The 21,732-nt window shown below is 36.2% G+C and overlaps 1 protein-coding gene across 1 annotated transcript; it reads left to right on the top strand.

Annotated features, from left to right (window-relative positions):
* Positions 1-1,471: 1,471 nt before the first annotated feature.
* On the top strand, positions 1,472-5,699 carry LOC143229716 (beta-3 adrenergic receptor-like). Its single transcript, XM_076462446.1, has 3 exons — positions 1,472-1,553; positions 3,036-3,239; positions 4,750-5,699. The coding sequence occupies exons 2-3, from the start codon at positions 3,078-3,080 to the stop codon at positions 5,590-5,592; spliced, it is 1,005 nt and encodes a 334-aa protein (XP_076318561.1). The 5' UTR covers positions 1,472-1,553; positions 3,036-3,077; the 3' UTR covers positions 5,593-5,699.
* Positions 5,700-21,732: the final 16,033 nt, after the last annotated feature.

Below are 21,732 nucleotides of genomic sequence, written 5' to 3'. Positions count from 1 at the left end.
TACCGAAGCTGTGAGATGAACAACGAATTTGTCATTTTAATCTTCTAGCAATACATGCGAATCAGTAGTGCACCATCTCTAAATTAATGGATTCTGAAGTCCATGCTAATGTCCAAGCTTTAACAACGAGAACCTCCCCCCCCCAGTGCAAAGTAGTATCTCTGTGAGCTTACAACGCTAGAATCCGGTTTTCGATATCCGTGTTGAGCAGAGCACAGATAACTCATTGTGTAGCTTTGTGCTTAATTACAAATAAACTAGCCAACAGCGGCGAAATATGGTCCATCCTGGCATTAGGTGAGGATTCAGATAAAATGGCCAGTAGATATATACATTTATTGTGACGTTTGAATGGCCTACAAAGTGACAAAACTGGCCTTATTGTTTAACAATAGAACTTTTCTGATAAGAGGAAAGTCATTGGTTCTGAGAAACTTCCTTGAGGTAACGTACGTTTGTACAGGTGCAAAAATCATATGATAATAACGAAAACATTTTGGTGACACGGTGGTCTGTTGCCATGCGACAGAGAAAAATAAACTATATAGAAGACGTCTACGCCTCTGTGTTTCTCTACTGAATGCATAGATCATATAAATACTGTGAAATGTATGTTGAATTATATTTGGAATCGTCATTTGACGTGCGATATTTCAATCGTCTAATATTACTTTAAAGATGTAAGGAACACATATCGATCCAGAATGAACATAGCGTTAAAAGTAAGTGATTTACTTTAAGTTAGCGTTAACACAATAATAAATCACAACAAACATTGAATAATTAACTTAGCTCCTTTAATATAGAGCGATAAGTCTACGGATTTACAATCCTAAAATAAGGGGTTCGATTCCTTTCGATATACTCAGACTTTGCTATAAGAAAAACACACCCTTTAACCTGAATTTATTGTATAATAATTACAAGATTTATTATATATACATGTTTATTATCTGATTATAATAATACCACACAAAATATAACCTTAAATATTTGAGTTTTATTATAAGAATAATAATCTTTATGACATCAAACTTAAGCTACAAGACATTTAAAAACAAGCTTAGGTTAATATAGGAGATATTTATAATGACTTTACAGTTCATTCATTTATTTCATCTGGGGTTTCTGCGTACGTCTCCTGGAGTGACAGCGGTAAGTCTCCGGTTTTACAACGCTGAAATTAGAGGTTCGATTCCACTCGGTGGATACAGCAGATAACCCATGCGGCTTTGCTATAAGAAAATAAATTGGTTTTTATCGTATTCACAACACGTAATTATTATTCTTTCCTTATTAAAAGTTTCCTTATCAATCTCAGATATTAACGTTTAAGGAAATTTCTAAGAATTAAATAAATGAAAAGAACAAAAACCGGTTTAAAAATACAAAATCAAATACACTGCTCATACCACGAATGAACCGGTTAAAATAAACTCTCCGACAGGTGTCGCTATGATGGTGATAATTGTAAGAGACCATTGCTACAGCACGCTCGTGATCTCAGAAGAGTCAGACACAAGTGGAATCACCGCTGTTACAGAAAGGAAAAGGTAGATCTTAATTATTTGTAGGTAAAGGTTTGATTTAACTCAATTATATATTTTTTGAAATAATTCACTTTACGTAGAATATTCAAGCTGTGTGTAACACACATATTTTTTTAACTTTTAGTTCTTAAACAAAGTTGGTAAATATCAAAATACTTATTGAACTTTCAAATTTTATTTTTATACTTTAGCAGTTGATAGCATGACGCAATTCAACGTTCTTTTTAACAATGTATAATGTATCATTTCTAAATTTTGGTAGCGTGACGTAATTCGATGTTCGTAATAATTTCTAATTATTTTGCAACGGTTTTACGACACAATAGAAACTTCTATATAACCGTAAGTTGACCCCCCCGCTGGTACTGTGGTAAGTCTACGAATTTACAACACTAAAATTAGGGGTTCGATTCCGTTGGTGGACTTAGCAGATAGCCTGATTTGGGTTTGGTAGAAGAAAAAACACGTTGACCACAAGCAGTAATGAAATGCATTTTCATTTTGGTTGAGTTTAATGTTGTTTTTTAAACACTTTGTTGTATTCAGTTGTGGGAAATGCCCAGTTATTTACGTCTACGGTTATACCATACAGATTACGTTACTCTGTATTAATCATTTCTCTCAGACCCCCCCACCCAAAAAAAAAAAAAAAGATTAAACACTGAACTTTGATTTAATAACTTCTTCCTTCTATCTAAATTAAGAGACTGATAGACAATTGGCAGACACGAAATAATTAAACGTGGAAGATTTATATATGAACACATCTGTCTGTCGTCATTATGAGATGAACAATGTTTGTCCTCAAGCCACGGGTAAAGTAACTGATATTTTAAAAAATGAGTTTAATTCAGCCTCAAATTTACTTTCGTATCACTTTGAATTATTCGTGTAGCGCACGCGCTTCTAGTTGTGTGATAAGTGAAGCAGACAGATCAAAATTTTGATTATTAGGTTGAGAATGTATGATGCGGTTTTAAAACGTACTGAAGACATTTAAATAACCTGCATTCTTCCGTTAAATGACAGTAAGCAAGCGTTACAAGTTTTCATCGATTGTTACCTCGAAACTTAATGCATTGGATTTGATAATACAAACATTAGTTTTTTTTATATTAAGTTAACAATGTACAAAAGAGTGTGGTAAAAGTCAAAAGTAACTTTTAAAATTGTCTTCAAACAAACTAAATGCCTCTTTCGTGTTCCTACGGATTCTCTGCGTAACACTGCAAGTATTTTCACCAAATGTGGGTCGCAAACTGTCCCCTGGGTCGAGTTTGGACTCTCCGAGGTGTGGGATTTCTCTGAAGACATTTTAAGTGCAGCCTCCGACTTTTACCAAAAGACATAAAAATAAAGTTAACCCATTACCCTTTTAATGGCTTGATTTTATGAACGAAATAAACTTATTAAGTTTAAATACTGGGAAAGAAACTCGAAAAATAATGTCTTTATTCACTTTTTATATATCTTTTGTGCAAATAGCCAACGACACTGTAAACTTGTAAGACATACCGTACAATTCCAATGGAGATTTCAAACACGAGTCTGACGAACGAAGAAGGAACCAATGGTTTCACCTTCCCTGCAGTGGCAGTTGGCTTCACAGTCGTAATAACCTGCATCTCTCTACTTGGTAATTCGGCAGTAATAGCAGTAGCGAGGATAGACAACGAACTTCGACTTCAAGTGAGTTAGCTGAAGTAATGCCACACGTGTTTACACTGTGATGACAAGTTTTTCAGGCCTAACTCGTTCTGTCAGCTCTGTTCTCTTATCGAAGGTGCAAAAACAGGTTTAATCTCCTATAAATCAATACTCAGATCAGTCTTTAACGTTTATTAACACCAGGTTTTACTTCAATTGAATTTTAGTTAACAACTAGGGTTAGAGCACTCGACTCGCAACTTGAGTGTTGCTGGTTTGAATCCCCCTCACCTAACGTGCTCACCTTTTCAACCGTAGGAGCGTTATATGTGCCGGCCAATTCCACTACTCATTGGTAAAAGAGTAGCCCAACAGTTGGCGGTGGGTGCTGTTGACTAGTTGCCTTATCTTTAGTCTATCTCTGCTAAATTAAGGACGCTTTGGAAGAAAGCACTCATGTAGCTTTGAGCGACATTTACAGTAAATCAAACCGTTACTTATTTTCTGTTTCGTCTAAACCTCTTAATCAAATGTTGTTTATGTGTGTCGTAGTTAAATGTTAAAATGAACCGACTACTTGTAGGTTTAAAAAAGCGTTACGGTTACATGAACGGTCGTATTTAGTAACAAAATTTATTAGCTGTTACTCAAAAACTTCGAGTTACAAAGTTTCGTGTAAAAGACCTCAGTAGCTAACGTTTGTAAAATATATAATAATTATGAAGATGTAGACATGGTATTTGTAATATATATAATTATTATATATGATATTAATAAAATATATTGCACTAACTAATTAGCAAAAAAATTTGAATCAACAGATGTCCGTACGACATCAGCTGGAAACATGTTAATTAGGGTCCGGCATGGCTAAGCGTGTTACGCGTGCGACTCGTAGTCTGAGGGTCGCGGGTTTGCATCGCTGTCGCGCCAAACATGCTCGCCCTTTCAGCCGTGGGGGCGTTATAATGTTTCGGTCAATCCCACTATTTGTTGGTAAAAGAGTAGCCCAAGAGTTGGCTGTGGGTGGTGATGACTAGCTGTCTTCCCTCTAGTCTTACACTGCTAAATCAGGGACGGCTAGCACAGATAGCCCTCGAGTAGCTTTGCGCGAAATTCAAAATACATGTTATTTTTTTAAAATGAAACATGTAGTTTAACAAAACATGTGCAAATGTGCATCACGTTATGTAAATGTTTCGAAAACGAGTTTCTTAATAACATTTTCATCAAATAAGTTTCAAAAAGTTTTATTCCGTTTTTTTCCTCTCACCCTGAATATCTTACTGAACTGGACGGACAAATTATGTGAATTTTCTAATATTCGATATAGAACTTGTGTGTCACGTGCGCTTGGCTTTTATTTATAAGGCGATAAGTTCTTTAGTTGTTTTTCTTACTCAAAATTATTTAACCCTAAATGATGTAGAAAGTTTTCACCAAGATGTTAAGCTTTCGCACGAGGCAGTAAAATAATTATATGACTATTTACACTATGTTACACCTATAAATAATGCTTGAGATACACTCATAATTTTTCTTTGATTTCCAGGTTTCCAATCTGCTAATAGTAAACCTAGCGGCAACAGATCTCTTCACAAGTCTCCTGGTGATGATTCCTAGCGTAACGGCATTAGTTTATGATAGGTGGATACTGGGAGACGCCCTCTGTAAGCTCCACTGTAGCTTGAACTATTGCTTCATCATCGTGTCTATGTTAACCCTATCTTTCATTACCATAGATCGAGGCGTAGCTATGAAAAATCCACTTCGATACGTCCAAACAATGACTATTTGTCGCATCGGACTCATGATAAGCTATGTCTGGATACACGGTTTAGTGTTTGCTGTTGTTCCCAGTTTAAATGATTGGGTGCACTATGACAACACAGAAGCTGTGTGCACCATTAAATGGAAAATAGACGCGGGCATCATTGCTTACGTAACCGTTGCCTTTACGTGTTGTTTCTTTATACCAGCGGGAATTATCATGTTTTATAATTTCACAATACTTCGTTCTGCTCTGAAGCTAAAACATAACATTGTACAACCGAAGCTTTTACGATCCGAAACGTCAACGATAGCAAAAATGTTGGGATCGAGAAAGATCCCTAATTCTCAAGGCAGACGACATTCGTCAGGATTTATAAACCAGAAAATATTCAAGAGTATTCTGGTTGTAGTGCTTGTGTTTTTTGTGTGTATGACACCATTTTGCGTGACAAAGCTGTTAAAGGTCCTTGTGGGGGTAGACGTGGTTCCCCCGTGGATAAGTTTGTTTTCTACCGTGATTCAGTTTACTTCGTCCGCTACCAACCCTTTCATCTACGCTGTGTTTCGAAAAGATTTCAGAGACGCATTCAGGCGACTGCTGAGACATCTGTTTGTGTTTTAACGGGAACAACCACTGACAATTTATTTGTTGTTGTGAAAAAAGTAAGGAGTTATTCACATCTCGTCTGTTAGTTTTTCGATTAAAATTAAACCCATTCGGAAATAGGATCTGACGTTGAATTAATTACTTGTAGGTTTTGCCATCACCGAGGACGCGACACAAACAAGGAGTTGGTGTGCTGGTTTTGAATTTCGCACAAAGCTACTCGAGGGCTGTGTGTGCTAGCCGTTCCTAATTTTGCAGTGTAAAAATAGAGGGAAGGTAGCTAGTCATCACCACTCACCGCCAACTCTTGGGCGAGCAAATTTGGAGCGACGGGGATGCGAACCCGCGACCCTCAGATCACGAGACGCACGCCTTAACACGCTTGGACATGCCGGGCCCAAACGAGGAATAGGCAGACTTTAAGGTTGTCCTTTCACTGGAGTTGTTTGTTACGGCAATAGTTATACTCTGATTTCAAACTCATTACTTAAGTTCAAATAAGGTTATAACATTCGTTTCCTCACGATTCTGATTCCCTGATTAAACTACAAATATTTGCGTGTTTCAAAATATTTTTTGACAAGTACAATAACTGTGTACGTAAAACAAAATCTCTGTCGTCGAACAAACGATCGGTTATGGTTGGTTTAAAATCAAATGTATCGAAACACTAAACATGTTTTAATTTACAATGGTTAATTAGCAACCTTTATCTAGTAAATACATCACTAACTACATACACAACTTGTGTAATTGTAGATTACGCATGGTTTGTTTGTTTGTTTGGGAATTTCGCACAAAGCTACTCGAGGGCTATCTGTGCTAGCCGTCCCTAATTTAGCAGTGTAAGACTAGAGGGAAGGCAGCTAGTCATCACCACCCACCGCCAACTCTTGGGCTACTCTTTTACCAACGAATAGTGGGATTGACCGTCACATTATACACCCCCACGGCTGGGAGGGCGAGCATGTTTAGCGCGACGCGGGCGCGAACCCGCGACCCTCGGATTACGAGTCGCACGCCTTACGCGCTAGGCCATGCCGGGCCGATTACGCATGGAAAAAACAAATAGGATAATTATCTTGTTAAAATATACAAAAGTAGGATAGTATTTTCATTACCTTAGATAGAAATACAATGGAAATAAACACAAATATGATGCTTATCTGGTTTGAAACATTAGGTTTAGCTCACATCTTGTTAACAAAGACTTTTTCTGTCCGTAATATGATAAAGGTACGTATTAACAAATACTTTTACTGTCTCTAACATGATAAAGGTACGTATTAAAAAATACTTTTTCTGTCCCTAATACGATAAAGGTACGTATTAACAAAGTCTTTTTCTGTCCCTAATACGATAAAGGTATGTATTAACCAATACTTTTCCTTTCCCTAACATGATAAAGGTACGTATTAACAAAAACTTTCCAGTTGATTTCCAGAGATACACACGTGAATGTTAAGTGTTAAAAGTATTACTGGTTTATTTGTTTCTAACATGTCTTTTTAAAGAAATGTATTCAGATGTTCTCTCAGCGAAGACCCGCTCTGTTTCTCTCAACCTTTATACAATCATTTGTGAGCATACCACGTTTGAGAAATCCGTGTACAGACTTAGTTAACGTATATGACCTTGAAAGGAGGTTTTATTTGCTTTTCAAGTCGAAATTAAATCAAATTCATCATTGTTTACCCTTTTTCGTCCTTTCCTCTAAGTCTTTGATATTCACAATATTGGTTCCTCACCAATTGTTTCTTTTAAATTTGCGAAAGTCATCGGTTTTCTGTTTATTTTCCTGCTAGTGAATATGAACATTCCATTCATTAACTTTGTATCCATATAATAGATTTCTTCTATTACTGCATGTTTTGTCACGTGCCAATATTTATCTAGTTATCTGTAAACATCGTACGACGCGTTACTTGAAGGAGTCGCTGAACTACAATGTATAAATTTAGTGCACGTAAAATACATTCAAAGGGAGGCTATCTTTTTCGTTTTTTTAGGTTTTTGAAGTAAAGTATTCGATTTTCTAAACATCAAGACACAAGCTGAAAACTGAAACTTTTTCTTCTGAACCCACCTCACATATTTTATGCGCAGATCACTAAAAAGGACTAGTTCAAACACTTACCGGGCTCGGGTTTACCTCGTCTTAATTTTGAACAACTGATGAGAAAGAGAGAAAGCAGACAGACATCAATTCCTGCCATCGCAAGGGCTCTTTGAACGGAATAATAATATTGACTGTCACTTTTACAGCGCATCCACAGCTGAAAGAGCGGAACGTATTCTATGGCATAATGTCTCGAACCCTGGTCCCATCGATCTTGAATCCTACACACTAACCGCTAAGGATTTCATTGTACATGTTTCTTTCAAGCAACAGATAATTCTTCTCCAACCATACAAATTAAATAAAAAGATTTGTTGGGGGGTTCTTGCCAGTGAAGAGGAAACCGGAAAACGTCTCTAAGAAATGGAGTTTGATGACACAGAAGAGCGTACATTAATGTTAGTCAATAGTGCGTTACCACTGGACTCTTAAATAATCCAATATATAAATAAAATGATTAGGGTCGTACGTCTAAGGAAGAAGCGTCAACTACGAATATTAGAGCAGAATCTTGGAATTCTTTTCTCTAAAACAACCGTTTAGTAAATCTCGTAATGATTATAGTTTGTTTGTACAAATTATAAATTCTAAACTGAGGTATTATAATACATAGTGTCCAATAAGTTATTTATTACAGAATATTTTGATAACCATTCTGTTACATCACCACAGCACTTTATATCAGCACTTATTTTCAGGTAGAGTGTCTGTTTCGGTGACGTTTTTGACAAACACCTCACGTGAAAGCCATATCTGACAACGTGTCTGGTCGTCTTTATCTGCTCCTGTCTTGCGCGGGAACCACGTGCAAACTTTCATTCGACCCTGTTTAACCTTCGGTCATGCATCCTGGATTTCCATTTCTCCAGCGTTCGCTTCTCGTCTCCAAAGCTTTAAAACGTCAGGCTCTCCGACTCGTTTTCCGTGTTAAGTTGCCTGATCCGACCCACGAGTTGTACAAACGTCTGCCCTTTCCACATTTCCTTTTCCACCTGCGACAGGCTCGTGCTCGCTACGTTACCAAGTGTTTTCCTTCTCAAAACATGATTTTATCTTATGTTTATGCCACCAAATTCCCCTCGAACGGTTTCATCACCTGCTGGCCATCTTCTCAACTTTTATGTTGTGTTGTTTTCGACACATTATCCCATCATGTGGAAGTTCCTACGTCTCACCTGTCAGCTTCTATTTTTGCCTGACGCTCACGGACTTAACAGTTTGAACTTTCTTGTCACTATGTTTCAACTCTATAGTTCTTGTTTTACTATTTACATACTATTTACGTTTATTTTAACTAGACCGGCATGATCAGGTGGTTAAGGCATTCGACTCGTAATCCGAGGGTCGCATGTTCGAATCCCCGTCACACCAAACATGCTCGTCCTTTCAGCTGTGGGGGTGTTATAATGTCACGGCGCATTCCCATCATTCATTGGTAAAAGAGTAGCCCAAGAGTTGGCGGTAGGTGTTGATTACTAGCTGCCTGCCTTCTAGTCTTACACTGCTAAATTAAGGACGGCTAGCTCAGATAGTCCTCGTGTAGCTTTGCGTGAAATTCAAACCAACGCAAATTGTTTTAACTGCCGGCCTTTCCTTTATTATTCTCACTGTACTTTCCATTTCGTCTTTCTCTTCTATTCTTTCTTTCTCCATCGTTCTATCTATATTTTCTCTTAACCTTTCACCCAGCTCCTACATCTATTATTCTTTCTTCTAATTCCTCTTTGTTTTGCTTGACCGAAGAAAAGGCGTGACCCTCTAACAGCCTACCATTGCTCCCTCCGACTGGATGACATGACATCGAATGAATGATGTTCATGATGATTGCAAAGACTGTTCATCAGGTAAATAAAAAGGTAACAACATAAACTGGAAGTACATTATCTTTCAACCAACTTTTGTACAATTTGAAGTAATAAAGAAACGTGATTAAATCTCTTACTTTATTTTAACAGCTGTATTAGAAATGATACAAAGATCTTTGTAAACGTTGTAGAATAACAGAAAATACATTACAATGCTGATGAAAATCACAGATCCAATACGTTATGATGCTGGTTAAAACCACAAATCCAATACGTCATGACACTGATTAAAACCACAGATCCAATACGTCATGATACTGATTAAAACCATAGATCCAATGCGTCATGATGATGATTAAAACTACAGATCCTGTAAATCAACTATTTAAATTTCAAATATTTTAAACGCGACTCTGTCCTTATTTTGAGTCTTTATTTATCGATGGTTTGATTCACTATAAATTTCGTCCAAAGCTATTCGAGGGCTATCTGCGCTAATCACCACTAATTTATCAGTGATAGATAAGAGATATGGCAGTTTGTTAACAGTACCTCCCGCCAACTTGTCGGCTACTCTTTTGTCAATGAACAGTGTAATTGACCGTTATTTTGTAACGACCCCACAGTTGAAAGAGCGAACATCGTCGGTAACAGCGATTCGAACCTACGACCCGAGAACTGTAATCACCAGACCCATTTTCTCGATGGTGGAGAATTCCTTTCACACATAAAATATTAATAGCATTGCTGAAATATAAACTGACTATTGTGGTAGATGAGTTTTTTGTTATACTAAAAGATAGCTCACTCTTTATTTTAAGATTTTATTCAAAGAATTAGGTTAATGTACTAACACATAATTTTTTTTATGCATTAAGATAAACGCTGTAACTCATGAAAATTGCACTAAATTACATGGCCAACATCCTGGAATAAGATACCACTTGCATTAATGTCAACATTTTTAACGATAGTTTTTGTTCTTACATTTACATTAATCTTACATGTAATTACCGACTTTAAACGGTCCCACGTCAAGGAAGGTACGACTGATAAAATTTATAAATTAAAATTGTTACTTTAATTTTCACCGCATTACACGTCGCGGTAAATCATTATTTAGCCCAGGTGGTAATAAATATTTAATATATATATGTATATATAATGATAGAAAAATGTAGTGTTCAATTACTTAGATTAGATGGGCCTTTTTCTGTTTCAAATAAAAAACTTTCTTGTTTTCAATTCTAATTTCGCAAATATAAATTGAAATTTGGAGAAATAAAAAGAAATATTTTTTTTGCCAGGTTAGATCGGTTTATGTGAGGTTAGATCAAGTTAGACTAATTAGTAAATTATTAGATGTTTATATAAATAAAAAATACATTTAATTAAATAAATTCTTAAAAATGAAAATGATTTCACATTTTTCTCCTCTTTAAAAATCAGTTCTCCAACTTTTAAGTTATATTTCTGAAATCTGTAGTAAGGTGACGGTACTTGGAATGTGTGGTTCAGAGACGTAAAAATCGACATTGTGGAACCAATCGTAAACATGGGTGATTCGTTTTATTTTGTTGTTTTTTTTTAATTTCGCGCAAAGCTACACGAGGGCTATCTGCGCTAGCCGTTCCTAATTTAGCAGTGTAAGGCGAAAGGAAAGGCAGCTAGTCATCACAACCCCCCGTCAACTCTGGGGCTACACTTTAACCATCGAATAGTGGGATTGACCGTAAGATTATAAAGCCCCCACGGCTGAAAAGGCGAGTATGTTTGGTGTGACGGGGATTCGAATCTGCGACCCTCAAATTACGAGTCGAACGCCTCAATCCCCTGACCATGTCAGGCGAAGGTTGACTCGTATTTCTGCGAGTTCATTTAGCGTCGTAAACATTGACTCGTATTTCTGCGAGTTCATTTAGCGTCGTAAACAAGGAAATGATGATATATTCAAACAAATATTGAAGAACATTTCTGGATTTAATACTTTGTCACTTGATACTTTGTATTGTCTTCATGTTTTGTAATTATTTTAAATACACTGGTATACATGTATTGTTAAAAATAACTTCCTTTGTTTTGTGTGTGTTTTTCTTATAGCAAAGCCACATTGGGCTATCTGCTCAGCTCACCGAGGGGAATCGAGCCCCGGATTTTAGCGTTGTAAATCCGGAGACACACAGCTGTACTAGCGGGGGGCACTTTCTTTGTTACCTATATTTTTGTTTGAAGTCAGGCACAAAGCTACACAATAGGCTGTCTGTGCTCTGCCCACCACAGGTAAAGAAACCCGATTTTTAGCGGTGTAAGTACGTAGACATACTGCTGTACAGCTGGGAGTTATTTTTTAAAGTAATAAATATGTTCCAACCTCATTTGAAATCACTTAAAATGTTCTTTTCATTACTTCAAATTTAAATTCATATTTCTGAAATAATCATTAAAAACAACATCTATATTTTTTTTCTGTTTCAACGCGACGCGTGAAACTGAAAAGATTCGGATTACAGTTAGTAAAGTTAGAAAGGAGTTCCAGGATATTTGCTCCATCTGGATTTTAATACTTTATCCGTGTGTACCTCTTGCGACGTTTGATCTGTTTATATCAGTTCAACTTCGTAAAACTTTAATTTGTTTGCACTTATGCACAAAGCTGCACGAAGGGCTACCTGTGCTCCGCCCACCACTCGTATCGAAACCCGGTTTCTAACGTTATAAGCTGTGCCATCGGAGGCCAAAATTTTGATTTTTAAAACACTGTTTACAAATATGGAGTGTTTAGTTTTGTTTAATGTGGTTAAAAACATAGAACTGTCCTTTAAAGGAGTGTTTCTCATCCTTTCCAGCATCATTCATCCTTATAAACACCTCACTCACCCCACTACTACATACAGTACCATGTTAATGTGTACTTAAAAAGACAAAACAAAACTACTAATAGAAGAATCTTTATAATGACCAACATTCCCTTTATATAAATTGTTCATAACGTCTTGTCGACACATCTAAACGCCCACAAATTATCACAACTTTTTTTTTTTGGTTGTTTTTTTTAAATTTCGCACAAAGCTATTCGAGGGCTATCTGTGCTAGCCGTCCCTAATTTAGCAATGTAAGACTGGAGGGAAGGCAGTTAGTCATCACCACCCACCTCCAACTCTTGGGCTACTCTTTTACCAACGAATAGTGGGATTGACCGTCACAATAACGCCCCCACGGCTGAAAGGGCGAGCATGTTTAGCGCGACGGGGATGCGAACTCGCGACCCTCAGATTACGAGTCGCACGCCTTAACACGCTTAGCCATGCCGGGCCAATAATCACAACATCAATTTATTAACATGAGCTTGTTTATCTTAGAAAACCTAAGGTTAAAAATAAGACTCGTCATACGAATAAATTATTCTCTCAAGAAGAGACAGAAAAACAAAAAAAAACGAATAATATACACTGCTGGCCAAAATCTTAAGGTCAATGAAGATAAAGAAAAAATATGCATTTTGCGTTGTTAGACTCAACCATTTATTTGAGTAGAGCTTCGAAAGATGAAAATAAAAAAAGGGAAAATAAAAATAAACAATTTTTTAGCACTTAATAGAAAAAATAGGAACACTATGAAATTAGCCTAAATACTAGCTGGTGAAAAGTTTAAAACCATAACAAAAAGAAGTCCTAAACAGGGTAGGAAATACCCAACAAGAGGTCTCGGCAGTGAGTTGCACGGCCATCATTGCGAATAATTTCAAACATTCGCTTTGGCATGGTCAATATAAGCGTTTGCAGAAGGCTGGCTGAAATGTCATTCCATGCGGTGAAGATGGCTTCACGAAGATCATGCACTGTTTGGAATTGACGTCTATTTCTATAGACTTCCCTTGCCATCCACCCTCAAACATCTTCAACGAGGTTCAGTTCGGGCGAACACGCTGAATGGTCCAAATGAATCACGTTATTCGTTGTGAAAAAGTCCTTTGTCCTGCGAGCATTGTGGATTGCAGCGTTGTTCTGCTGAAAGATCCAGTCATTTCCACACAAGCGAGTACCTTCAGTCAATAAGGATGCTCTTTCCAGCATGCCAATGTAGCCAGCTTCTGTTTGACGGCCCTGTATAACCTGAAGCTCTATTTTTCCATGGAAGGAGAAAGCACTCCAGATCATGATGGAACCTCCTCCACTGTGTCGTGTAGAAAATGTCTCTGGTGGGATATACTTATCGTACCAGTGACGTTGGAAGCCATCTGGATCATCCAGGTTAAGTTTTTTCTCATCATAGAACAAAACCTTCGTCCATTTTTTTACGTCCCATGTTTGGTACTTCTCAGCAAAGTTTAATCGATCTGTTTCGTGGTGTGGAAGGAGGCATGGCCTTTGAAGACATTTACGGTTTTTAAAGCCTTTCTCTTGTAGAGGTTGTCTTGTTGTTCTTGAGCTGCATTCTGCGTCCGTAAGGGCCTTAGTATGGTTCGACGATCGGCTGGTATCTTGCCGGACAACCCGTCGAATCTTCCTACTCAACGCCGGCGAAATTTTCTTGGGCCGACCACTTGAAATTCTCGTTCTGTATCCCTCAGGGTCTTTTAAGAAATTTGCAACAGCGGTTTTACTATGGCAAATCTCACCAGCGATGGCACGTTAAGAGACACCTTGTTTTTGCAGCTCGACAATTCTGCCACGTTCAAACTCTGTCAACTTTTTAGCCTTTATCATGTTTTTATCCATTGTAACACAAGTGATGTCAGTGGTAGATGTTGACAATGCTAATGCTTGAACACAAATGACTAAATTTCGTTACGTGTTTACCGATTAACGCTTCGTTTCAGTATGGTCTTACACTTTTGACCAGCTAGTATTTAAGATAATTTCATAGTGTTCACATTTTTCCTATTAAATGCTAAAAAATTTTATTTTTATTTTCCCTTTTCTTATTTTCATCTTTCAAAGCTCTACTCAAATAAGTGGTTGAGTCTAACAACACAAAATGCATATTTTTTCTTTATGTTCATTGGTCTTAAGATTTTGGCCAGCAGCGTATGAAACCAAACGCGACATTTTTTACTTACGTGAAACTGGAAGAGAACTGAACGAAACCATGAACGAACTCTTTTATTGATTGTCCTATGTTTTCAACCACATTAAAATAAACCAAGCACTCCATATCTGAAAAAAATCACTCTAAAGTTAAACGAAATTGACATAAACTGAAGAAAAATTTGAAATACCACAATGATAAAAGGAATTAAAGTTTTATTTGAATCTTAAATATCTTGGAACTTTATCTGTACTTATCGTAACCTATATAATTTTACACTAATTTTATATACTTATATAATTTTTTCTATACAACTATTTCGAATTACATTAACTGCCCCCTTACGTTCTAGTTGGGGACATTTTTGTGGAAAAAACAGAAAACAAAACTACCTAATCCGGTTTTTCTTGATTTGAACAGAAATGTTTTTGGATATTTTTATTGGCTAAAAAAAAAGACATTTCCCGCACTATTTTAGTGATATGGTTGTGTAAAATGGTTTGAAGTGGTAAGGTGGCTGAAATCCATCAGCACATCACGAGCTTAACAGCCAAATACAAGAAGCGTGAAAGTTCCCAAATGACACGCAGAGGACTCAGGAACCATTTAGAACCACCTTGGTAGATATTGTGCAGCAAGCAGAGTACAATATTATGGTTTTAGCTGCTTTCAAGGTGTTCCTGTCTACTCATCCCACTGCTGACTATAGTGATGCTTCGATCTTCCCTACCGAATCGCACTTGAAATCGTTCGTATCTCAGTTAAAAGTTAAACATAAAGGGGAGATAGCAAAAGCATAACAGGTTGAAAATTGTTTTATTAATGATGCTGAGAATCTGGCTTTAATGATATATACTGAACTTACTCTTAGTGGGTAGACCTTAGTACTAGCTAGTATGGAGACTTGAGGGTGCTGTATTTCACTTAAAAAAATATCATTTAACAAACAAAGCTTGTCTCGAAAAGATACGTTAAAAACGGAAAGTTTTCGGATTCAACTTACTTTTAATATTCAACAAATGTAACCTGTTAAGTATATATAATTGAACATGGCACTTGCCTAGAATAACCGTTAGACTTTGTATTTGTAATTATTGTTAATTATACACTGTTTAGAAATTATCTCTTCTAGTGTGTTGAGACGTCGCAGTCTTAGCTGTTTATAAAAAAAAAAAAACACGCTTCCACGTAGTGTGATCTGCATATCTTGCTCTTCTAGGAGACTTTATTATAATGATAGTATTCCAACAACACTATGTTCGCCATATCCATCGCCATCTAGGATACAACAAACACAGTAGCGGGCGAAACATATTAAATCAAGTCATTTGTCACAACAACACTCAAAACTTCTTATAGTGTGAGCATTTTTTATACAAGTCGGCAAAGCATGATTATAATTAATTATACTTGCCATGTAATCATAATATCATATGAAAAGTATAATTAATTATAATCACGCTTTTTATCTGTTTGTAGTATTTTGTAAATTAAAAACAACGGTCTAATGAAGTGTTGCTTGTTTGAAATAATAGCTGAATTGTTTATCTAAGCATTTATGACATTGAAGTCAGAGTTGTATGTACTTAAATAGATACTTTTGAACGTTAGCTACCTTGCATATCATTTTTAAAAAATTATCTTTTCTTGAATTAATATTAACATTGACTCATACGACTGATGTCTTATATTAAGTTCCCAATTCCCTGAAGAATATCCATTCTTACATTAAAAGCAAGACCCCTAAAAGAACAAAAATACTCATGTTTTATACTAAAGTTAACATTCTAAAAGTAGGCTATTTTCTCAAATTCAAATCAACATTCTAAAACATAAAATAATAAAAGCTTTTCTTGCACTAAAATTTTCGCTGTTTAAATGGTTATATTCTGCACTTAGGTTTATATTTTGATCATGACTTTCTAGTCTTAAGGTCGGGGTCAATGTTTAGAAATATGATTTATCTTTGAAGATAAATTCAATATTCTAGAAAGTGGTTTGACTTTTCTTAATTTCGTGCAAAGTTACACGAGGGCTATCTGCACTAGCCGTCCCTAATTTACCAGTGTAAGACTAGAGGGAAGGCAGCTAGTTATCACCACCCACCGCCAACTCTTAAGCCACTTTTCTACCAACGAATAGGGAGATTGATCGTAACATTATAACGACCCTGCGGCTGAAATGGCGAGCATATTTGGTGTGACGGTGATTCGAACCCGCGTATTACGAGTCGAGTGCCTTGATCACCTGGTCATGTCGGGCGTGCTGAAAAGTGATTCACGATAAAAAATAATAAGGGCTTATTATATTTGTTTTGAATTAAACAGTTTCACTAGAAATCTAGTTTCGAAACCTACAGTGGGAAAAGCACAAATAACTAGTTTATTGTGTTTTTTTTAATATCAAACAAATAACTCATATTTAACTTCTGATACCATCTAACAGTGAATATGAGCTTTTAGAAAAGATACTAAAGCCGTTTCATAAAGTCACTATAACATTTCAAAATATAAATATATTTATTAAATATTATTATTTGGATATGTGTGCTCGGTACCTTATTTTCCTAAACATGTTCGCTCTTATAACCGTTGGTGCGTAGTAATGGGACGATCAATCCTTCTATTCGTTGATAAAAGAGTAGCCCCAGGAGTTGGCGGTGAATGGTGATGACTAATTGTCTTCCCTCTAGTCTTACACTGCTAAATTAAGAACGGCTAACACAGATAGCACTTCTGTAGCTATGCGCGAAAATGAAAAAACAAACGCACAATTTTCCCACTGTGTACAAGCTATTCAAGCTAGTGCTGGCATCTATTATTCAGTGATAGAACTTTATTTGATAATATCCTATTTCTACTGTAGAATAAGTCTTGATTAAGCTTCATGATACTTCACTACCCCAGAGTTCACTGCCGTCGGTACTCAATTTAAAATCCTGTTCGATCATTCATGACGTAATGACGTATTAAAAGTTGCTAAAGGTGACAAAAATGTTTGAAAATAAAAGAATAAGACCTATGAATTACCATCGGAACCTACAGTTAATTAGCTCTCTAGACATAAACAAACATTTTCCAATATTTTATACCCATCTCATAAAAAATTAAAACAGTAAATCTCTGGTTTTCAGAACAAAATTTTCGTTAGTAGGAAAATTAGTGGACCATTAATTATTACATTTTTATACAAGCATTTTTTCTTACGTCAGCTATGTAGAATAAACAATTACATTTCTACCAGCCCCCGGTAATAAATTGGGCAATTAACACTAAACAACTGAATTGGCACGACTGGTCAACAAACCTGACACTTTGGAGAAATAAACAATTGAACAGCTTTCGTAATGTTAACTCGGAAATAAAAGGAAAATTTTACCGTTACTTCGACACTTGGAAAAAGGGAACATGTAGGGTTTGTCCAGTCATGTGGGTTTTCGCTGTTGACTGGTATAAACAAAACTGAAAACAAGTTACGAAAGAGTTCTACAATTTATCAGTCTCTAGGCTATCTTGATTAATGCCACCTGTTGTGAGGATGAGAATAACTTCTGTGATTTCATCTTTTTACTACAGTACAAGGAACAAAATGTATTTGTGACAGCTCTTCTAAATGAGCTGCTTTATCATAGCTTTATAATAATTTAAGAAATTTTTCCCTTAATTATTTTAACTTATAATAGATATTTGTTATTTTATAATCAGTATTTACCAGTGAATAGTAGAGATCATTTGAACCTGAACGCCCGGTATGGCCAGGTGGTTAAGGCGTTCGCCTCGTAATCTGAGGGTCGCAGGTTCGAATCCCTGTTACACCAAACATGCTCGCCCTTTCAGCTGTGGGGACGTTATAATATTACGGTCAATCCCACTATTCGTTGGTTAAAGAATAACACAAGAGTTGGTGATGGGTGGTGATGTCTAACTGCCTTCCCTCTAGTCTTACACTGATAAATTAGGAACAGCTAGCGCAGATAGCCCTCGTGTAGCTTTGCGCGAAATTGAAAACAAACCAAACCAACCTAAAATTAACATTGTTTTAGTGTGTTTGTTTCCATGGATGATTTTTATTTTATGACAATTCAATACATCTTAACTCTATTTACCTGTGCATGTTTGTCACAATGGGTGATTCTGTTTTATAACTCAATAGATACAAATTCACTATTTTTCAGATGTATTCTTGTCTCCATGGATGATTCTGTGTTGTAACTCAACACATACATCTTCACTATTTATCAGATGTGTTCTTGTCTCCATGGATGAATCAGATAACAGTGAAAAGAGAAAAACTGTAAAAAGATATGTGAGCTTCTTGCATCTTCATATGTTAATATAAACAACAACGACACATTTCATGTTATATACTTGAAATACTTTGTAACGTCAATGCCAGTTAATGTGCTTTTGTCAGATTAACTGTGAGTAACCTGAATGAAAAACTTGATCATGTAAAGTGACAGTGTAATCATGATAATACACAGTGATGTTTACTGAGTCGATAGCCATAGCGCTATAACAGCGAAACTAATTTGCTGGATCGCCAGTTATCCTGAGTGATTAACAACATTAATTCAAGTAAATATTAACATTAACAGAGAAGTTGAGTTTAAATAAATAAGTAATATCACGTTTCGTTTAATTACACTCATAATAAAATTTAAATGACAGACATAAATCTGATAAAACAACCGATTTTTACCATTCAGTCTTACTCACACCATAAGTATTGATGTTTATACTATTTGATAATATAAATATCGTCTCAACCAATAAAGTAAAATCGGTAAAACGTTGAGAAAGTCTTTCCATAACAATCTCATAATAATGCAATGAAAGGAATGAAAAGTGGAAAATCTCCCGGTCTCGATGGCTTAACTATAGAATTGTTTCAGATTTTTATGCCTCTTATTGTGGACGACTATATTAAGTTGTTAAATCAGAAGTACACGCAAAACCAGCTACCACCAGTTATGCGAAAAGGGTTAATAGTTTTGCTCCCTAAGGAAAGCGACAATACTAGATTACAAAACTGGAGACCCATAACTTTGCTATCTCTGTCGTACAAAATTCTGTTCCGTGTTCTGACCTTGCGTTTGTCACGTGTTATTGCTAATGTTGTTCCTATGGGTCAAACATGCTGTGTTCCTGGTAGGGATATCTTTACCACTCCACTGACGTTACGTCCCATAATGGAATATTTGGATTCAGAGGGCGAGGGTGGGATTCTAATTTCTGTTGATCAAATGCAAGCATTTGATAGAGTTGATCATTTATACATGTTTGCAGTTCTTTCTATAATGGGCTTCGGTCCCAGCTATTGCAATTGGATAAGATTATGTTATACCAACATCACTGGTCTCGTTAAATGTAATGGATATCTGACAAAGGAATTTACTATTTATAGAGAGATAGACAGGGATGCCCTTTACCTGTATTACTGTTTGTGTTCTCTGTGCGGAACCTTTCAGAGAATCCTTGGTACATAACCCACAAATTCGAGGTATTTCTCTCAAATACAATAATATCTTCCTGTTAAAAAAAACTGATGAAGTTAATATACCAGAACTCTATTCCCGCTACTGAAGAAATTACTGCCTGGAAAGATATTTTAATAGATACTAAATCGAAATAAAACAATACATAAATACACTTATCACCCATTTAAAGGTTTTGTCTTTGCTGATGTGGATTATTTATTTTATCATAATGCTTTAATGACGAACAATAAACTTGTTCATATGCAGAAACATGATACTGGTTTATGTACGCTTTGTGGTAAAGACACTGAAATAGTGAGACATTTATATTGTCTGTGTCCAGTGGTTCAACCCTTATGAACATTAGTTTTCGATACTATTTCCTTTATCATTCAAAAATCAGTACCAATGAATCAGAAACGGCGAATTCTTGTACAGGGCTTCCTAGAAGGATTACGAAAAGACGACAGCCTACAGTGTATGTTTTTTATTACATTAGCCAAATATTGTATTATGACTGTTTTGTAAATTTGTTTAGGCAAAAATATCCATTTAAATCTGTTGTCATTTTATAAGGGTCAGTTAAGAAAGAACATAAGTTTTGATGATTCCAGGTATGTTATTCGTAATGATGTCAGTTCTTTCAATTTTATTCTAAACTTGTTCGTCCTTGTTCACAATGTTACATTATTGTGTGTCCTTTAATATGAACAATAACAGATAGTATTAGGTGCATTCAATTGTATATAACTGTGTATTTGATTGTTGTACTTGTTTTGTATGTAATATATGTGATTATGAGGCCTCTTTAAGAGGTTTGTAAATGAATAAAAAGCCATAACTTTCAGGAAAAAAAACAGTAGCAGAAAAACGGTATCACAGATCATGACAACATAAGAGTGGTTGTATAGAAAACAACCTGGATATTCAAACCAGCAAATCATGTGCCATTCACAGTCCAGCCAATAAAGTGACGGTGTAAAGGTATTTATCACATCTTCATTTGTCATTGTTTAGCATTTTATAGAAAGTGTTGTACAAATGGCAAAGACTTTTCACGTGCTCCAAACAAAATATTACGACATATAATAAACATTATCTCCTTCTGAAACAACGCCAACAGCGTATAAGTTTATAAAAATAAGGTTTTAAGTCATATCTGGCCGCGGCGTGATCAGGTGGTTAGAGGGCTTCTCTCGCAATGTGAGGGTATGGGGTTTGAATCCCCGTCCCACCGAACATGCTCGCCATTTCAGCTTTGGAGACGTTGTAATATTACGATCAATCGCACTATTCGTTGGTTGTTGTTGTTTTGAATTAAGCACAAAGCTACACAATGGGCTATTTGTGCTCTGCCCACCACTGGTATCGAAACCCGGTTTTAGAGTTGTAAGTCCGCAGACATGCCGCTGAGTCACTGGTGGACCTATTCGTTGGTAAAACAGTAGCCCAAGAGTTGGCGGTGGGTAGTGATAACTAGCTGCCTTCCCTTTAGTTTTACCTTGCTAAATTAGGGACGGCTAGCGTAGTTAGCTCTCGTGTAACAAACCAGTCACATTTCGCATTCAACCATCGCATGTAAATAGAGAATAAAATGAATATTTATGTTGTTTCATACAAAGATACATCAGTCAATTTGCCAGATGCAATAAGTGTGGATTTCCATATAATCAGACTATTGAAATAAGCACTATAAAAGTGTCATCCTTGTACACTGCATGGTT

Source organism: Tachypleus tridentatus, chromosome 1 (assembly GCF_004210375.1).
Source record: "Tachypleus tridentatus isolate NWPU-2018 chromosome 1, ASM421037v1, whole genome shotgun sequence".
Lineage (NCBI taxonomy): Eukaryota > Metazoa > Arthropoda > Merostomata > Xiphosura > Limulidae > Tachypleus > Tachypleus tridentatus.
Note: the sequence above shows the minus strand (reverse complement) of the source record. Positions and strands in the feature narration are given on the sequence as shown.

Bases quoted from the DNA above. Each gene is read 5' to 3' on its own strand.
- LOC143229716 (XM_076462446.1), top strand. From the start codon at position 3,078: ATGGAGATTTCAAACACGAGTCTGACGAACGAAGAAGGAACCAATGGT. The intron at 3,240-4,749 runs GTGAGTTAGCTG...TTTGATTTCCAG, and splicing joins ACAACGAACTTCGACTTCAA to GTTTCCAATCTGCTAATAGT.